At 39.6% G+C, this 20,611-nt stretch overlaps 1 protein-coding gene across 1 annotated transcript; it reads left to right on the top strand.

Moving 5' to 3' along the window:
• The first annotated feature begins 8,340 nt into the window (after positions 1 to 8,340).
• RERGL (RERG like) lies at positions 8,341 to 17,831 on the top strand. Its single transcript, XM_065683390.1, has 5 exons — positions 8,341 to 8,463; positions 8,571 to 8,627; positions 10,998 to 11,071; positions 14,505 to 14,653; positions 15,703 to 17,831. Exons 1-5 carry the CDS (start codon positions 8,412 to 8,414, stop codon positions 15,983 to 15,985), a joined length of 615 nt encoding a protein of 204 aa, XP_065539462.1. The 5' UTR covers positions 8,341 to 8,411; the 3' UTR covers positions 15,986 to 17,831.
• The last annotated feature ends 2,780 nt before the right edge of the window (positions 17,832 to 20,611 follow it).

Genomic DNA, 20,611 nt, shown 5'->3' with positions numbered 1-20,611 from the left:
TACATTTACACATTGCCCTCAAGAAAAAAAAAACCAACCAAACAAATGTATCCCAAACCCAAAAGCTTTCTGTGAAGATGCTGTTTTCCACTTGTCATTTCTAAGCCAGAATGTTTTAAGATTTCCTACACACTACAAAAGAAGTGGGTTTTGGTACATTACAGTTCAGTCAGTTTTAATGAAAACAGATACTTTTCAGATCTTTTAATGTGATACACTTCAGATACACTTTTAATGTGACACTATCAAGTCAATTTTGAGTCAGACCAGCTTCTACTAGATTTCAGACCAAGTAAAATATTCCATGACTTTTGTCTTAACTCCAATGGTAATGCTTCTAAATTAGTAACTCTAGCCCTGAAATGCTTGTATTCTTTTCTGCACCAAGCAAAACAAAACCCCTAAGTGAGAACTTGAAAGTAATACTGACCATACTAAACTGCAACAGTTTCCATTGCCCAAACAGAGAAAAATTCAAAAAATACATAAACAATATAATTATTAATAGTAACTTGGATCATAAAAATCATGAGTCTCTGTCTTTATCTATATACAAAACATAACCAAAATAATTACTTGTTACCATTTTTGATCTGCAGTAGAACTCTGTCTGAACCCTTTTCTTAGACTATAAGCATCTCATTCTGGTGAAACTACATTTAGTAAAATATTAAGTGGCATGAAATGAAAATATGATACATTTAATTAGAAAAAGTGACCATAAAAATTAAACCAAATTATAGGCTTCAGTAACAGAAGACATTAAAAAAATACAGGATTTTAACTACTAGTTATCCAAGTGCAATTCTACTGAGAGCCGCTGGAATGTTCTCACTAGAATGACACACTGCAACACACTAATAAATAATTCTAATTATACTCGCAAATTCTCTGGAACTATTTTAAACATGCACAAGCCTATTAGAGAGTATAAGCAAAATCACATAGCAATATTATGACTTGACTATTTTGGCTGATAAGATTTTGGAGTGCTCAGCACCTTTTCATATGAATTACATCTTGCAATAACAGTACCTTAAAGAACTTCCAAGGTCTTTTAAAGATGTTTTTTGTGGCTCAATCATAACTGCGATGAACATGAACTTAAAAGGACATTGAACTATGTTCACCATCAAATAAAAAATGCCTCTACAAAACTGTAGTAATGCAAATATTAGTTTCTCTTTGGACTGTCTTCCAGTTTTAGAATTCCAGGTACCATAATATTACCTGAAAAAAGAGAGTGAAACTAACCATCCTGTGGTCCAATTCATTCTATTTTTTAATAGATTTCAAGGGATGGCCAGCACAGTTCTATACACAGACACAGCATTACATTACAAAACTAAATATCTATAAACAGTCTCAAATGTAATCAGGTCAACTGAGTTCCTATACTGTAAGCAACAGAGCACTTCTGTTGCATTTGTCACCTTTGTCTACCAAGCCACTTATTTAAAAAAACAAATCTTACATAATTACAGAATAGGTGAAGAAACCATTAGATGCCAGGAATCCTAGACACAGTTGACAGGAACCGTTGGAAATTGTCTAGTACTCCCCTCTCAAAGCAGTTTTAGTTAGAGGAGGTTGCTCAGGACTCTCTCCAGTTGGGTTTTTAGTCTCTCCAAGGATGAAGACTCCCTAATCTTTCTGGGTAACCGCTTCTGGTTTTCAATCACTCTCACAGTAAAAAGCTAAATGTTTTAAATTTATTCCTTGTATCTCAATTTGTGCCCATTGCCACTTCTCCTGTCACTGTATACCACTGAGGATAGTTTGGCTCCATTTCTTTACACCCTCCCATCAGGTGATCATAAAATCTCTTCATAATGCAGCCCAGGATGCTGTTGGCTTTCTTTGCTGCAAGGACACATTGCTGGTTGGTATTCAGCTTGTCCACCAGGACCCAGCACCAAGCTCTGTATGGTTCCTGCATATGTTTAGATTCTGATACACTTAGCTCATCGTATTTGGAGACCGAACATCTCCCATAGAACAGTAAGTTACGAATAAATGTTACTATTTTAATTTCCAATTTTATTCCTCTAATACATGTTGGACATAATACAACTTCAGCTTGAAAGCACTCTGAACTTCACAGTACTAATGTAGTAGAAATTAGGAGTTTAGTATTTGCTTATTTAAGTTGTGATCTAATAAAAACCTCATCCAGAAGATACTATTATGAGGTGGCATATACCTCACAGACAAACATTACTACATATACAGCACAGGAAAACAGGAAAAAATATTAAATACTTAATAAGAAAACATAAAACCTTTAAAAAGAAAATGTGTTCCTCCTTCTCACATCCCATAATGATTCAAGTCATGGATTTACAGAGAGATAAGCTTCACTGTGGAAAAAAAATAATCCGTCCTCTGCCTCATATATACTGTTCACACAGGTTTTTGCAGAACATATCTACAATCAAAAAAGGCAGGAGATGTGATTTTGAGAATTAGGAGAATTGTAGATGACAAGGAACACACTCAGCTGGAGTCCTGCATCATCTCCAAAACGATGGAAGCAATCTCAAGGCTCTGCTGATTATTGAAAGAGCTGACATTAAACTTGAAGGGCCCCAAGCAGAGACTAAGACATTATAGCTCAACACTAACACCTTAAGTACTACACAGAAAGACTTTACTTCCATTACAGATCAACATATCTCACATATTTACCTGAGATAAGAACATATGTGTTGGCATTTTATTACAAAACTATTAAAATGCTGCAAATTCAAACACCAGTTTATCACCCTGTAACTTATTTGTGAACTCTCAGTAGGATTCTAATCACAATATAGACTGAACAAACATCAATGACCACTAAAAAGTATTTGCCATCACAGTAGAAATAGGTTAGGTGTCATTTCCAGCACTTGAACGTTTTTTAAACCTTAACAAATATTTTTCAATGACCAGATTATTTAATTATTCTAGGATGATATCCCTGCCTTACTTTACAACTCTTGCAGAGCATTTCTGGAGAGTATCTATTTTCCTTCTAATATTAAAAGGAGGGAAAAGTCTTCAACACTGCATTATTTCAACAACCAATATTGATTTCTGGCCAATATAATTTCAGAAACAGATTTCAATTTGTTTACGTCTTCTGAGATTATTAATAACTTCCTCTATATACTGTGTTTGTTAATGTAAACTACAGAAATTAAATTCTAGTACAAGCCTTAGTTAAAGATGTGTTTTGTGGTTTTGTTCCAAATAATTCTACATAACTTAACATTCCACCAGGCACCAAATACAAAAAAGTGTAACCTTTATGTTGGGATTTAGGTATAAGCACCCTCTGCAAGCATTTAGCCTTGTAACTCAGATGCTGCTGCAGTTGGGTTAAGGTAAACATTTAACTACATAGGAAAAGATTCCTGTTTTCTGGGAAAAGTCTCTTATATGAAACTCACGCCAAAAAAAAAAAAAAAAAAAATCTGTCTAAAAAGAGAAATTACATAAGGTGGATTAATATAATCTTAAATCCTTTGCTTCTTGTCATTAACACCTTAATTACTAAAAAAAAAAATTTTTCTAACTTCCGTATGGCAGTCCAAGCCATTTGATGAGACTATTTTTAATATTTGCATTACAGTAAAATATAGAGGTCTTTAGCATGTGCTAGTTACTTTACAGTTATCTATTCAGAAGATAATCTGTGTCCCAAAGTCTGTGTAGAACAGATGTTAAACAAATAGACCATTTATGTACTTACTTAAAATAAGAAATGTAAAATCAATTTGATGATTTATCTTACTGTAATGTAACACTGGTGTGGCACTTCCACAACCCAGTGTACACTGTTTACTCAAGAATCAAACAATCTTTTTTCGTTTTGTTTTTTTTTTTTTTTTTAAGATTCTAATTCTCATGCTATGGATAAAAGATATGTATTTATGTCAACAATAGATGACACATGCTATAAATGTTGAAGTCTAGATGCCTCAGATTTCATTCCCACAACACTAACCACAAGCTATTATCACCAGAATATGTGGTGTCCCAACTCTGGGAGCAGAGTCCTTTAAGTGCTTCACCATCTGTGTGCACTGCTGTGGCTGGGTGTTAGGGTAACAGCAGCTGTAATGGATCTAACCCTGTCCTACTGTCCTTACCTCTGACGGTTATCAGCTAAGAAGCATTTAATGAAAGTGCAGAATCCTTCCATGATACCATGAGGGATACGTGCTTTCAGGGTCTGTGAGAAAGCTGTGAGAAGCTACAAAGTTCTGTTTTTCACATCCTATGTGACTTTTCTTGAGTACTAATGGTACTTTATCACAGGTAAAATTTGTAATTTCTGTTAAATCAAAACACCCCACACTTTCTCATGGCCAGCTAGGTAAAATTTCAGTCACTGAATATAACAACTTGCCTCCAGGAACAATTTGCTATTTTCAAGGGGAAAATGGCAATTTTCACTTTTTTCCATTACACCATGAAAAGAGAACACAAAGTAACTGAGACTATGCTGCACTATGTCTTCTTTCTGTCATGAATAACAATTCTGAGTATCCCATTGAGGAATGTATCCAAGTCTATAGGTGACGAAAACATCACATTTACCTGAAAATCCTGTCCTTCCAGTTTTGTTAGTTTTGCTGTGGTTTCAGACCTCTAGTTGACCAGTTCACATGCTACGGAAGCAGTTACAGCAGCAGATGTAGAATTTACAGTGCTCTACCTCACGATCTGATGGAAAGTGGGCTTTAAAAGACAGATCTTCTCTGGAAAATATTACTTCCTAAGCCAAAAGGGGACTAATTCCGCAGGGATGCAAACTTCAGCAGGCTTTAGAAATCCTGTGCCACACAAAGTAAACATATACTCATAGAATCATAGAATAGTTAGGGCTGGAAAGGACCTCAAGATCATCTAGTTCCAACCCCCCTGCCATGGGCAGGGACACTTCACACTAAACCATCCCACACAAGGCTTTGTCCAACCTGGCCTTGAACACTGCCAGGGATGGAGCACTCACAACCTCCCTGGGCAACCCATTCCAGTGCCTCACCACTGTAACAGGAAAGAATTTCCTCCTTATATCCAATCTAAGCTTCCCCTGTTGAAGTTTCAACCCATTACCCCTTGTCCTGTCACTACAGTCCCTGACGAAGAGTCCCTCCCCAGCATCCCTATAGGCCCCCTTCAGATACTGGAAGGCTGCTATGAGGTCTCCACGCAGCCTTCTCTTCTCCAGGCTGAACAGCCCAACTTTCTCAGCCTAAAAAAAAACAGCTGGCACCTGCTTTGGCCAGCGGTTTTTAATTGTGCTTTCTGGATCAAACCATTATGGTTGAACACAAGAGTACAGACAGTCAAATACTCCCAACTTCACCTTCTTTCCAGCAGCTAAGCTGCACCAAAAAAAAAAAAAAAAAAAAAAAAAAAAACAAAAAACCCCAAACAAACAAACAAAAAAGACATTTAAAAGGAAAGTAAATGTTTTTCTGATGCCAATTTTTCCCATAAGCAGTTCTTACTCCCAGAGGTATACTGGCATGAAGCCACAGAAATCCTCATCTACAAAACTGGGAATGAAATGCAAAGTGACCTCATCTCACTAGTGACCTGCAGACTTTTGAAAACTTTTAGCTTAAACAATTCAAAATCAATCCTTCACCATGTTCACTGCAAAAGTAATTTATTTGGTTAATGATTTATTTCCAGTATATCTATTAGAAGCCTACTGTTTTCGTAGCAGAGGTTTACACATGTAAAGAAAGTTTCATCACTTCTAATTTGAGCAGCACAGAGTTGACTCAGTTTTGACTACCAAACCCAAAAGTAACATGTAAGCTTGTTCTCATTAGAGAGATGAAATGTTTTCTGCGCACCTCTACCCTTTTAGAGACATTTACACGCATGGTTAATGAAAGTAAACCCGTTCCAGTACAGAAGGATGGCCAGCACAGTCAGTAATGGAAGGAACTGAAAAAGACAATTGCGTAGGTTGCAGGTAAGGACAGTCATGCTGAACGAAAACAAGCGGCTGAGGGAATTTCAATGGAGAAAGACAGTCTTTCAGGACAGAAACATTCATGATGTTTCATCTGCAATTAAAACTTAATTTCTCTAGTGCTTTAAGGTATACACATACAGAATATACACAATAAACTGTCTCAGTCTTCTTAAGAATTTGCATGTATTACTAAAAAATAGAAGTTTCAGGCAATATATTCTTTAACATGGGCAACACCCTAATTTGGTTATCACACCTGCTGTCTAGGTGAGAGAAGTGTTCATCTAGTTACATCCCTGTAAGGTGGAGAGCTGGATTCTGTTTGGACAACCTACATCCCAAGTACTGCAGCATTTGATTTTGAACAAGCTGCCGTGTTGTTAATATTCATGCATAAGCTTCCTGTACAGTGAAGTCTCTTACCTTCCGATTTCACCTGCAGTCACTTGGCTGCAAAAGCGTCTGAAACAGACCCGAGTCTTCCCACAGTTGCTGGGAAATCTCTGCTATGGCTCTACCATAGAATTCACTGAGGTGAAACAAGTAATTGTTTCCCTATTCAGTATCACAACAGACATTACAAAGAGTTGTGCTGGCCCACCCTGCCACAAGGGTGGGAAGGAGGCCAACATTGCCATGAATAAGCAGTGCAAAAAAAAAATTAGGGAGGAGAAAAAGCCAACCTGAGAAGCACATCTTGAGCCAAATCCTTCTTGGGAGTTAACTTCTGTTCTCCTGTACCATGGCCTGTTTATAGGGTTAAAACTGCCTTAATCACCCTTTCCATGGCATAGTCATAATCTGCACGTACTCCAACAGAAACTAAAGTATGTTCCCAAGCTGTGAGACAGGTTCAAACATCACACTTCTGCTTAAAAGAAACACCAGAACCATTTATTTGCCTGCAAAAGTTGCAGCATTCATAATGGTGCACACGGATAAGTTTTAGATTTTCTATTGCAGTGGCTTCAATGTATGTGAAATAGTAAAATACTAGATTGTGCCAGTTATACAAATATTGACTCCAGCCTAGTCATCTCGGCACCACACTACTTCAAAAACTAATGTTAAAATAGCCATAAAAGGTCAGAACTAAAAAAAAAACTAAACTAAAATAACTAAAGTTCTTTTTAAAACATAACTTTTCTTGTAAGTGAGCAGCAGCAGCAAACTACCAAAAAACCCATTAGATACTTGTAAGTCAGGGACCTTGGAGCCAAGTTGTGCCTACATGTTTATTATTAAATATATTTTCCTCCGCTAAGCACTTCCTTCAGCTATAACAAACACGCATTCAAGTACCTTGTCTGCTTCTTCTTTTTTTTTTTTTTTTTGAGCTCAGGTAAATCTGTTGTATCTGTAATACCCACTAGCAAGCATACCAAAGTAGTGCTTTATTGAAGAATTTATACAATATGCAACAGTTGCACCAGAAGACAGTAAAAATACCAGAATTAAGTATTCCAGTTATATAAACAAATAAAATAAATATGAACAGAGTTACACAAGTGTAACTTGGATGCTGGAGCATTATTTTGTTCAGCAGTGGACTAACTAGATCTATGCACCCAAGTATTTTATGCACTTTCAGAGCTCAGCAGCCATTAGGGAGCACTTGAGGAGCCTTCTAATGACATCAGACGTGCAGTAGGTGCAGGCTGTCTGTTCTGCAGGTTTAGCCCTTTGTCCCTCACCTACCACATCTGTCATATTTTCCAGCTTCAGGGAAGCGTTGTAAGCCTCAGCTAAGCACCATCCACCAAGACGCAGGATCAGAGGTTTAGTGATTGGTTTTGAAACCTGGGGTGGAGAACACCACAGAAGCACGAAACACTTCTTCTAGCAAGTTACTTCAAAACATTTAAAATAGAAAGAAAGAATCACTTTAGTTTCTTCACTTTCACATTCCTGCTACAAAATTATGACAGCCTGCAAACAAACAGCATAAATAAACAAACACAGTGCCCAGCTAAGGAATGTCTCTTCCTTCTTTTCCCCTGTTGCCCCAGTTTCTAAAAATGCTTTGTGCACTGTGAGGCCTGGGGCGGAGGGGGGAAAAGAAGAGAAGGAAGAAGAAGAGGAGCCAGAAAGAAGAGCAGGAAAGAAGAGCAGGAAAGAAGAGAAAGCGAGGAACGCGCCAGCGCAAAGGACCGGGATGGGCAGCAGCAATGCTGCCTGAACAAAGTTGCTGCGGTGGAGAAGAAGGCTGTGGGAGGGAGGAGGAGGATGTCTGTCGGAGAGGATGAAAACTACCGACCCCCGCAGGCAGCTGTACCTACCGGCCTCGCCGGCGGGGCGGGGAAAGCGGCCGGGGAACGGTGGGGGGAGTGGGGCGAAGGCGGGCTGCTGGGCGGTGTCACCGGAGGAGCTGCGCTCCTTAGCCAGGCGGCTATAAAGAAATGGAGGCGGCGGTGCGTGGCCTGGTGGCGGTATGACCGAAGTGAAGTTGGCCGTGCTGGGCGGCAGCGGAGCCGGCAAGTCGGGTAAGGCGGGGAGGAGGGTGGCCCCAGCCTGACCGTACCTCGAGTTTGTGTGCGGTGGGCGGGAGGGACCCCGTTAAACGTGGCGTGTGCTTCCCTCCCTTCCGCAGCGCTGGCGGTGCGGTTTCTGACACGGCGGTTCATCGGGGAGTACGCGTCCAGCTCCGGTGAGCCTCTGGGGACGGGGCGGCGGGAGCGGGTGGTGCCGTGTGGGGCCTCCAGGCAGGGCTGTGCAGGGGGGGAAGGCAAAATGCGACGCTTCAAACACTTACTTGAACAAGGAATCAGGTAGAAACGCAGTTCCACAGAACTTCTCGGAAACGTTTAAGTTTCTTCTTGCTTATCAGTGATAGTTCCTGATGAAGTGTGAGCTTGAAGGCGAGAAAAAGGCTAGCCAGGTATCTGGAGAGATCACTTAAAACTCCAGTAAGTACAAGGGGGCTGATGCGGTGGTTTGTCACCAAGCAATTGTGGATGGATTTAGGAAGGAAAGATAACGAGGCTGCATGTGCGAAGCGTGGGTAGATTATAGTAAACTCAATCTGAGAGGAGATGAAGAACAGAGTAAAGAAATAGACTGGAAAAAAAAAAAAAAAAAAAGAAAAACCCAAACAGCCCCAATACCTGTTCTATTGCGTATCTTCTCAGCTCCAGAGGAGAGGTGAAACTGATTGTTTATCAGGCACTACTGGTTAATCAAAGCATAATGCAAAGCCCACTGATTTTGCAGGAGTGGACTGATTTGATAGCTTTGTGGAAAGCCTTGCCATGCTGAGCATAGAATTTCTCATTCATGCCAAAACAAATACACTGATCCGTAAGACATTTCTGAGGTCTGGGGAGATTTGAACTTTCACATCCTGGGTGGAAGCACTATTTTAACTGATACACCTTTGGAAGTCTGCCACTCCAGCTTCTGGGGCATGAGAAATCCCAAAACTTAACAGGGCATGGAGATTGCTGGCTGCCTCACTTTCCCTGCTAAAGGGGAGGGGTCTTTCCAAAACCACTTTTTTACGAAAAGAGTAGTTTCCGATGTAAAATAGAAGTACTAAGCTGAAATGCATTGAAAATACCCAGATGAACTTATTCTGAAAGTGGAGTTATAGTTGTGCATAAATGCTCTACTGATACTTGTTACTATACAAACGCAGACTGAAAGGGCAGTTTGTGTCCCAGATAGCTTATCCAGTTCTAAGCTGTCACGTGTAAGTTATAAAGTTATGTAGTGCTTTCTGTGTTTTAAGTAATCTAAACTAAAAACAGGTTTCCTTGTTCTGATCTTACAATACTGCAAGTCTCAGAAAACGCATGTAAAACTCCCAAAGCATTTTCATTTGTTAACAAATGGTTGTTGGAATATAAGTTTAGATCTGTTTCTAGAGAGGAGAAAGGGGGAGTAAAGTGGGAATATGGGTGATAAAATAAAGAGCCTCCTACTGTTAGTGGAGTCAAAGTAATGTATTAAAAATTTAATTATGGAAACCACCAAGAGGCTGCATATTTTAATACCCTGAGATGCTTTGGACTGGTAGTTCACCATCAACTCTTTTGACGCGCATGGAGAACGCTTAAGATGAGCGTGGTACTGAAGATGCTAAATCCAGAGATGGGAGACCTTATCTATGCACTTAATACACAGTTTGAAGTGTATTTTCAGTAGTGCCAAAACCAGTTCTTGTCTTTGTAGTTCAGTAACTCTAAGAAATTACACTGTAGACGGCCTATTGATGACTAGTGCCATGAACACAAGTTGGTTACACTTGCTTAGAAAAATCTGCTTAAAATAATAGTAACAGTCTGTCTGCAAGTAGAATTCCAAGGGTTGCTAGTGTTCTTGCAAAGTCCCAAATCTGAGAAGTGACAATACAGATATATCGTAGGATCTGGTCTAAGGACATGATCCTGTAAATACTATTGGTTTAATGCTACCTGTTATGAAAACTCTTAAAGTGCCAGACTTCACGGTAAAAAAACATTATTATTAAATAATGATTTTTGTACAGAATCAGAACTTACACATAGCCTGCTTTACTACTTTCATAACACTGAGCCTTGGTATCAAGCTGAGAAATCATCAGCATTTAGCTGATTCTAAATGTTGTACATCCACTTGACTTAGATTTTGGAAGAGGAAAACTAGGATCTGAAAGTATTCATTTACATCAACATTTTGATGGAATACTATAGTGACATGGTGGTGGTCAGCTTAAGGGGCTGGGCAGTTTGGGTGTTGAAAATGAAATTGTTTTAAATACACACTGGAAACAAACCTGACAAAAAAATGCCACCACAAAACAAACAAAAAATAAATCAAAGGAAACCACCAAGCAAAACCCACCAAAAATAAGCCACCAAAAATAAACCACCAAAAACCACCCAGACTCCTTGAAAACCTAGACAATAGAATCATAGAATAGTTAGGGTTGGAAAGGACCTCAAGGAACCCTCAGTATTACCCAATCTCACTTTTCCTGCCTTTTCATCACCATTCCCAGTCACTAATGCTGGTTTTCTTTGCATCCTATGTCTTTTAGAATGCATCTACACTAAACACTTATGCCTGGACGGGAGGCAGATACACTTAGAAATTTATGACCCTTGTTCACAGGTAAGAATTTTCGGTAGCAAAGACAGGCTGTTCTTCATTTTACCTGTTAAATGGCAAAAAGTGTCAGGAGGGGCATATGTGTGTTACAAACTTTTTGTCTGTTCTTAGAATCTCTGATTGCTTTTCTGATAAAGACTGAAATGTGCAAGGTCCTACAGCTGTGTTGGAGCAATCCCAGGCACAGCTACAGGCTGGGCAGAGAAGAGATCAAGAGCAGCCCTGCGGAGAAGGACTTGGGGGTGCTGGTCAATGAGAAACTTAACGTGAGCCAGCTTCAGTGTGTGCTTGCAGCCCAGAAAGCCAACCATATCCTGGGCTGCATCAAAAGGAGTGTGACCAGCAGGTTGAAGGAGGTGATCCTGCCCCTCTACTCTGCTCTCATGAGACCTCACCTGGAGTATTGTGTGCAGTTCTGGTGTTCTCAACATAAAAAGGACATGGAACTGTTGGAACAAGTCCAGAGGAGGGCCATGAGGATGATCAGGGGACTGGAGCACCCCCCGTATGAAGACAGGCTGAGGAAGTTGGGGCTGTTCAGCCTGGAGAAAAGAAGGCTGTGTGGAGACCTCATAGCAGCCTTCCAGTACCTGAAGGGGGCCCTATAAGGGTGCTGGGGAGGGCTTCCTCATTAGGGACTGTAGTGAAAGGACAAGGAGTAAGAGGTTAAAACTTAAACAGGGGAAGTTTAGATTGGATATAAGGAAGAAATTCTTTAAGGGTGGTGAGGCACTGGAATGGGTTGCCTAGGGAAGCTGTGAATGCTCCATCCCTGGCAGTGTTCAAGGCCAGGTTGGACAGAGCCTTGGGTGACATGGTTTAGTGTGAGGTGTCCCTGCCCATGGCAGGGGGGTTGGAACTAGATGATCTTGAGGTCTTTTCCAACCCTAACTGTTCTATGATTCTGTTCTATGATTCTATGAAATTTGATAGTTGCTGTGGCTGAGAACTGCTGAGTACTTTCCTATTTCATGGAAGAAGCCCTTAATTGCTTATTTTTTCTGTAAACGCTTTTGATTTTTGGAGTACTACTAACAAATAACTTTTCCCAGTTCTGTCTTATATAAGTAAACACAGAGGTAAGTTACAGGGTTATGTGCAGTTTTCTCAAATACCCTAAAAGGATGAAATTTAGCTTATAAAGCAGGCAATTTATTAAATGCCCACAGAAATGGTCAAAGCAGACTGGCCTGGATGTAAGACTTGTATTCACAGAACCAGTCCAAGGAAAGCCATAATGCAGGCTTGCATGTGTGAAAGCTTAACTTTGATCCTAGTAAGCAGCTTTGAAATAAAGATTTTTGTATTCTTTCTTGCTGTAAGAGGAATAGAGAAACTTAGGTACTGTGTAACACATGCAGGCCTATGTAGGTCGGTCTGGCTAATCACATTAGCATGTGAGGTTCCCTTCTGGGCAGTGATACTGCCTCATATCGACTAGCATAATAACTGCTAAAGCCAAAGCACTGAAAGTTTGACCCAGGCTTAAATTCAAGGACTTAAAACTTAACCCATGTAAAACGAACCACCAGAAACAATCGGCCTTCCCACAGACAAGCAATAGGATTGCTTGTCCCAGGGCACTGAGGATCCTGAAATAGCCCCTGTGCCATGTAACATCATGGAGTCCGCCCTTGCCATACAATCTGTCAGAATGTACTGTGGATTTGCTTCCATCTGTCTTGGTCCCCTTTCCTAAGCCTTACCATGGAAGCTGTGCTTAAACCATGACACATATTAAATCTTGTGGCCTATGAACAACTCTTTATTAAGATACTAGAAACAGTGAGACTGGCAGCTAGTGGAAAGCAGATTACATGACATTATGGGTAGAGGCTTTGGTTGCTACAGTTTGGGCTCCCTTTTTCCTTTTAAGTAGACCAGAGATCAGCTGTGTTAAGGGCAACCCCTGTTCCCAGCACTCTTGAGCTGTCCTGTACAGTTCCTCCTTAGGAATGAGGCCTAACTTTAGCTGTTTGCTGCTTTCTTCATGACTTCTAAGTGCCTGCAGAGAAGTAGGTAGCAAATAAGAGTGTAGTACTGCTTTTTGTCTGATAGGACTGCTGATTCTAGAAAGAGATGGATGGAGTACAGAGGTCGTGTATCCCATGGTAGCTGGGAAAGAAAAGCAAGTCCCAAGGAGGCCAGACTGCGCAAGGAAGAGTTGCCATTTTTGCTTCTGCTTCCTGAAGCCTTCTTGCTCTCCGAGTTTTCTCTCTAATAGCTGGGTCCCTGCAAAGCTCGCTGTCCCTTCATCTGTCTGTGAAACAGCTGTGACACACACAAGTCATCTTTCCTGCCCCTAAACCTGCTGCACAGTCACCGCAACATTAAAAAAACCTGCTGGATTCAAGATACTGAAGTCTTCAGTTCTGGAAGCTTGTTTCATCTCATCATTCTAATGCATCCCCTTTCGCTGCCAGCATTCCATTCCTCACGAGAAGTTAAAGCCTTCCCTGTCCAGCTTATGATGCTACTGTGCTGCTCAGATCCTGAGCTAATTAAGGCAACTAGGGTGGGAAGTCAGTGGAGATTATACATGGTACATAGCAAACCACTAAACTAGTGAGAGAATAACTTAAACGGTGTTCAAATTGCAATTCAAGGTGGGGTTTCCAGAACAAAAGTCAAGGGTTGTTTGGGTTGGGTTTTTTTGTATCCTGGTAAACTTCCAGTTTTTTACCCATCTTGCATCACATGGTCTTTCTAGGCATTGCCAAATTATCTGCAGGGATAGGCTATTTTAAAATCTTTTTGAAATTTCGTTCCTTAGCTTAATGGGACAGTTTGCAGCTGTTGTTTTCTAGAAATCATAAGTGTAACAGTTCCTAGGGATGAAGAGACTTCACCCCAAGTTCCTTGGGGTGATTGGACAATTAACCCCCTTATCACCTGAGTGACTTGTCACAAGTTTTCTTAAATGTCAACTGCACATTGAAAGCAAATCTTTTTCTTAGCTCTTTAGAAATTTATCCTACGGGTAAGCAGCGTTTCAGACTTGAACAAAGCAAGGAGGAAACAAAACGGATGAAGAAACAAACAAAATGAAAGGTTACTGTAGTCAGACTATTACAAACATGCAAAACAGAGCTGTAACAAGAAACTGCACAAATATTGATGGCTCCTGTATTTTTCATTCTCATGTAACTACAAAATATTCAGCATAAGTGATGGCTGTACAGGTTATGAAGTTTTAATGCTTAAACGAACTTTTCTGTAATGAACTTGTCAGTGATCGAAAGTGCCATCTGTAGTGCTGGTTATTTATTAGGCTTTTGGAGCAGAACTCACCTGAATTCAAAGCCAGCACCTAGACCTATTAATATCTTTTGCAATAAAAGGTACAACATTCTCACATTCACAGTGACCAAAAAAGAAAATGTTCTGAAGTGACAACAGTAACATTGTTTTGCATGTGGACTTGAACTTCTTTCAGCCACAACGGGGGAAGCTGTCCCTCACAGATGAGCTCCACTGGGCTGATGGATTTATCATTGTTTACGACATCAGTGACAGAGCATCATTTGCATTTGCAAAAGCATTGCTGTACAGGATCCGAGAGTCTCACATAGGAGCTTGTAAAAAGTAAGTGGCCTTATTTTTATTTTTATTTTTTTCCCTCAGCAAACAAACAAAAAAGCTGAGAACTTGTCTGTGAGCTGTAGGCATCCTACCAACAATTAAAATCCAGCAGCATCCAAGTGGCATAACACAGTATCAACAATAATGTACCGAAAGGTACACTGTTGCAAATTGCAATCTATTTCACTGTATCCAAAGCCAAGTACATCGGGATTTTTGTTCTTATTTCTTATAGCACTACTATTTAAATAACTGCCATAAATCTCTCTGCTGTGATTTACATGGATGGGTAAAAAGCAGCACAGTCAAGTCTATGCTTTTACTCACCCACTCTGTCACCAATAGAGATGCACCAATGTGGGGGCTGAAGAAAGTTCTTCCCACAATAAATTAATCTAATACCATGAATGTCTCCTAAACTGTCTTTAGCAGTGACCCCAACATTATTTGTGCACATGGATGACCATATGGTAAGAAACAAACCACTTACTTTCAAAAAGAACCACTGAAACTGCAAGCCTGAGCACATGTGGTGGTATTTATTACTGCATCAGTCAGCTGAGGTGCTTCCCAAATATAAAGAAAGGATTTTGTTCACATTTATCAGAAGCGGAGTGAAAAGAAATAAGAATAAAAAGTTTTCTTGTGCATCTGGATGCATCTCTTTGACTATATTCTGTTATCTACAAATGGAGATAATGATCAGCTTGCTGCTTCATGAAGTCCAGGAGCTGAAAATATACCTAGCAGTACAGAGGATGAAAACCACAGTGGCTGAAAAATACATAAATTCACTGAGTACAGAAACCAGAATGAAAACTTACTGATGGAGAATAGCTTGTCTGGAAAATCTTGACATGTGACTATGGCAAATGGAAAACTATAATTCCACCTGGCAAGGCTAGGGATTTGTCTTGTTCTCATTTGTTTGTTTGTTTGTTTTTTTAAACGCCTATTATGCTGACCATACACACTTTTCATACACAATCTATATAGTACAGCATATAGCACAGCATTGTAACATATCTTTAATTGGACTTTTTTTTTTTCAGAATGGCTGAGTCATCAGTATTTTTGGTTGGTAATAAACAAGATTTATGCCACATGAGGGAAGTTGGCTGGGATGAAGGACAGAAGCTGGCAACAGATAACAAGTGCCAATTCTGTGAACTGTCTGCAGCAGAACATTGTCAGGAAGTTGTGGCAATGTTCATGAAAGTCCTGAGGACTATCACATCAAATTTCAAAGTGAAGGAAAAGAGACGACCAAGCGGATCAAAGTCAATGGCCAAGTTAATCAACAATGTGTTTGGAAAGAGAAGGAAATCTGTGTAAAATTTGGGTTACTTTTGAGGTAGGAACAAGATGAAATAATGGAACACAGTTTTTGGAATTCAGTTTCCTCCAAAGGTCAGTGTCTGGAGGAGCAAGACAGAGAAACCAAAGGCAGGATATAGTAAGGTCAAGTGGACATGGTCTAGACTTTGAAGACCTGACCTTCTATTTCCAGTTCTACTACAGATTTACTGTGTTAGGGCTTTGTCACTAAGCTGCTCCTCTCATCCTTTATCTTAAATTCTCAGAGGAGAGTTTTAGTCTGTATTTATTAAACACCAGCATGGTCATGGATAGGGCTTCTAGGTGCAACTGAAGAATGAAAAGTTATTTCCAACAAACTCGGCCTTGCTGATTAAAATATCACTTCAGAATTCTGAGACGTGGTTGGGTTTTTTTATGTAAGAACACTTACCCTAAAGCAAAATACTGCTGCTTCATGTAATAATGTATTTAACTGAAGGAACGACGGGTTGGATCCTTGTGTGCTTAAAGGTGCCTAACACCTGCTAAAGTTCATATGAATTAAATGCTTAGACACCAAATCTACAAGGGTATTTACCTGCAAAGGCACCAGAAGTAGGCAAGCAGAAAAACAAAGCACTGTTGTCTCCTGTTTCAGGTTTGGTGGCTTGTTTGGGTTTTCTGGTGTTTTTTTTCATTTTGAGTGATGAAAGAAAGAAGAGAGGGTTGAGCAGGGTGGGAACTGAGAAGTTAGTGAAATGTTAGTCAGTGAGCATCAGACTGTTTTGGCAAGGTCATTGTTTAGTGGAATAATTTTATGGCTAGGGCCAGCGTTAAGGCGAGGGTAACATCTTGTGCTGATCCCTTTCACAGACCAGTTTTCATGGGCTGCAAAAATGTGTCTGTGCCTACTCAGTTTTAGATGGGAGTGGAGGTTTGAAAAGCACATGGACTGGTAAAGAGCACAAGTTCTTTAGAATGTCTGCCTGGATTTAAAGGTCAGCCTGCTGGTAAGACTTGTGCTCCTAAATTGCATATTTTGTAAGGACCAATGTCTTTACAACAAGTCATCACTATGGTATTGAAATGCCATTTGAGAGAGCACTAAGGAATATGTTAGCTACACTTTTCAAATGCAGATATTACACATCAAGACTGGTCTAAATATGTAGTCAAGTGACATTCAGAGCTCTTACTGTAGGCAACTAAATAAGGGCTTAGCCCAGTTTGTTTGGAAATGTTGTGATTGTACAGAAATTATGAAAGGGAAGACAAATGCTCTGAAGATGAATTACTGCTTCCCAACCATTTCACAGGACAGCTGAGATCCAGTCTTTGGAAGCTGCTGAGTTGAAGCCTACCTGTGCTCTAAAATTTTACTTGCATTGAAATTTGTAGCATTACCTGATCAGTCACAGCAGAATACCAATTTTCAAATGTCCACCCCATTAAGATAATACGAAAAACCTGTATAATCTTAGCATTACTGTTATTAAAATGTGCTTTAGTTTTATAAATGTTGACCAAAGATCACTTCCTTTTTTAAGGAAAAGATACTGTTTATTTCACTTGTTTGAAGACTACCAATATTGGAATATAATTCTCAGTGTTGACAGGCACAGTGTTGCTTTATTTCTATGCATATGCTGCTCTGCCATGTCAGGAGTAATATATTTAACTGTTAACAATATCTGTGAAGTTGAACTTGAAAACTACTCATGTACACCCTTCAGCTTTCCAGCACACACAGAATTCTAGAACTACTGATAAGACTGATCTGTCAGGTAGCTGTATCTTACCAGCTCTACCATTGCCAGATTTGAGAACTCTTAACTGTATTTACTGCTATGGTATTAAATAAACTGGATATAAGATGGATGTATTAATGCCTTTTTCTTTCTTTTTTTTTTTTTCCTTTTACTGTGGCATCAAGCTACAGACTTCCTGTTTTGACTGCTGTAAAAGTAAAGCACCACGCAGATCTGGAATTCAAATTACAAAAGGAAATCTGGGAATCAGACACTTGCACAGAAAAGAGCCTCTAGCTGTGTTTCCTGTACACAGTGAAGAAGCCTTCATGTACCTTTATCCAGTGAACAGTAGAGTACTTTTAAGAAATTCATTATCCTTTAAAAATGAGATAGTAACAGAGCAGCTGATTAGTTTTGATTTGCTTCTATTCATGGGAATATGGACTTCCGGACAGGTAGAATCTGCAGTATACCCCCCAGTTTCCTTTCCTTTTTGTCTAGATGGGGTAAGTGTTGGAACGCAGGCCAGCTACTTTCTGGCCCACAAGATAGGCTGCCCTCACTTGAAACAAGCTGAAACAACTGCAGGATGCATTTGGACTTAAGCATACTAAAGCACCCAGAACAGACGTTAAGTTGATGTTCTTAGGGTAAGGATTTCACTTGCCTTTTATTGCCAGTAAATGCAGATGAATAAGAGTGCAGAATTTGAGAAGGAATTAAATTTTAAAGCAGATAGATATATATTCTCTCTTTCTAAGTGTATTTTAGCATTTTTTAACAGGGCTCTTAAAAGTAAGATACTTAAATGATGGTGATTGCTGATATATTGCTAAGTATTCTTGGGGTTGTAACACAAAAGGTAATATCTTAATTGCTCAGACACATTTGAAAATGTAGCAAAGTAAATGATGTAAGTGGTGTCTGATGCTCACCCTTGACAGTGACATCACCTAGAGCATATTGAACTCATTAAAGGGAGTGGAAATGGAGTTACTTATTTTGCCACAGATTGCTTCAGCATATAATCCCATCTTTTCTCACTAAAATATTTTGAAATCGTTGTACAGGAGTTAAAAGTTTCCTGCTGTCATATCTAGAAGTCCTTGTTTATATGAACTTTCTAGCTTCAGTAAAATTTTGCCTGAGAAAGGCGCTCAGAATTGATGTTCTTTTCCCCGTCTTCAGCTTGTTTTTACTTTAGAAACGGTGACATAAAAGCAGAGCGATTCTACTGAAGTATAAAGGTAATAGCCTCTGGGTCCCAAATGCTGTCTCAGAGAGCTTTCGGGTGTTTTTTGAAGCTCTTTCTCACTATAGTTTTGAAATAAACAAGACAAACACTACCTCAGCTCCTTTTCCTGCTTTTACATCTATGCGTTAAACTATTTCTTTTTGTAAATCCCACTACAGTCACATTCAAAACAGGGCAGAGGGGAAAATGTCACAGTAAAACTTAAAGCATGATAGTCCTGGAGAAGGAGTAATTACATACAGCATTGAGTAGACAAACCAAACATGCTGGTTCTAATATATTTAAATCAGGATAGCAACAAAAAAGGCAAATCAGAAGTTTTGATGCTGTAACATACTCTGAGGACAAAAGAAACTACTGCAGGTTTTTTAGCCCATTGCTAGAAGCTGATTTCTAAAATGATGCGAGGTTGAACATTGAAGTGCAAAGACCTAGTGAGTCATGTGGGACAATCTTGTTGCTTTCCTTTCTGTCTATCTGACTACATTGCATTGAAGATGATGCCCCAGTAGATATCTGAAGATGTCTGATCCTGGCGTTCTGTCCATCTAGGAGGCAGGGAGAGGGATGGATACTGTGGCTATCACCCTGAACAGGTATGATGTTCTCACTGACAGCTGAATACAGATCACTTAAGAGTTTTTTTTCAGAGGACACACTGTAAAGAAAAGGGCATTATGGATACCATTCAAAGTGAAACCAAAGTGTAGCAAGTATCCAAGAATAAGCTAATGTTCTATCAGGGTGTCTGCTGAAGCAGGTGTTTTAGGCTAATGAAGTTTTCATATAGATCTCCTTTACTCAGAGGAACAAACTCCAGCTCTGATTATTATGATTAACTGGAATCCTTGCCTATCTGCTCTGAGGCAAAAAAGACATTAAAAAAAAAAAATAAAATGAACACAAACCAAACAAACTACAAGCAGACTACCAGGCTACCAGAATAATCCAGAGCAATATGAAGCTGTACTCTATATTTAAAAAAATGAACACTCTACACCTCCTTAAACCTGGCCACAGGAACACCAGCCTCTTAACAGTCTAAACCTGCCCATGTGCAATAAACCAAGGAAGCTAAATTGTGATGTGCTATTCAGCCTGTTTGAAAAGCATGCCTAAATGTGGATCTGGGCACCTAGCTGCCAACTTTTATTGTTTTAAAACTTGGGTTTGATATTTCCCTAAAAAAAAGCAGAGCTGTAAATGCCTAAGTGTTTGGCTTGGGTTTTTTTGCCTGACAGTTGATACTATGCAAGACAAGCATGCTATCCTGGGCAGGAAGCTATTTTTAAGCAGACATTACTCTTTTCCAGAAACAGACTGTAAGTTTCTGTCTTCTTTTAATTGCTTTACAAAGTAAATTGAATCCCTCCGGTTACATAATTAATATCCACGTTTAGCCCTATATATTTGACATGACCTGAGCCATTTACTGCTGCATTCATTTTTTAAGACTGGGAAGGAGTTCAGATATGTGTTTAATTCCTGCAGTGCTCTGTAAAAAAAAAAAAAAAAAAGAGTTTTTACAGTGGAGGCCTCTAACAGTACAAAGAAATATGTAGTACAAGCAAGACAAATGGAGAACAGGGTTCTCATTGTGGGGATTAAGCCAAATGATCTAAGCACATCTGTCCTCTCATACACTTCCAAATTCAT

The sequence above is a fragment of the Lathamus discolor genome, chromosome 1 (assembly GCF_037157495.1).
Source record: "Lathamus discolor isolate bLatDis1 chromosome 1, bLatDis1.hap1, whole genome shotgun sequence".
Classification (NCBI taxonomy): Eukaryota; Metazoa; Chordata; class Aves; order Psittaciformes; family Psittacidae; genus Lathamus; species Lathamus discolor.
This window is presented reverse-complemented; position numbering and strand designations above follow the sequence as displayed.

Bases quoted from the DNA above. Each gene is read 5' to 3' on its own strand.
- RERGL (XM_065683390.1), top strand. From the start codon at position 8,412: ATGACCGAAGTGAAGTTGGCCGTGCTGGGCGGCAGCGGAGCCGGCAAG. The intron at 8,628-10,997 runs GTGAGCCTCTGG...TATGTCTTTTAG, and splicing joins GGAGTACGCGTCCAGCTCCG to AATGCATCTACACTAAACAC. The intron at 14,654-15,702 runs GTAAGTGGCCTT...TTTTTTTTTCAG, and splicing joins CACATAGGAGCTTGTAAAAA to AATGGCTGAGTCATCAGTAT.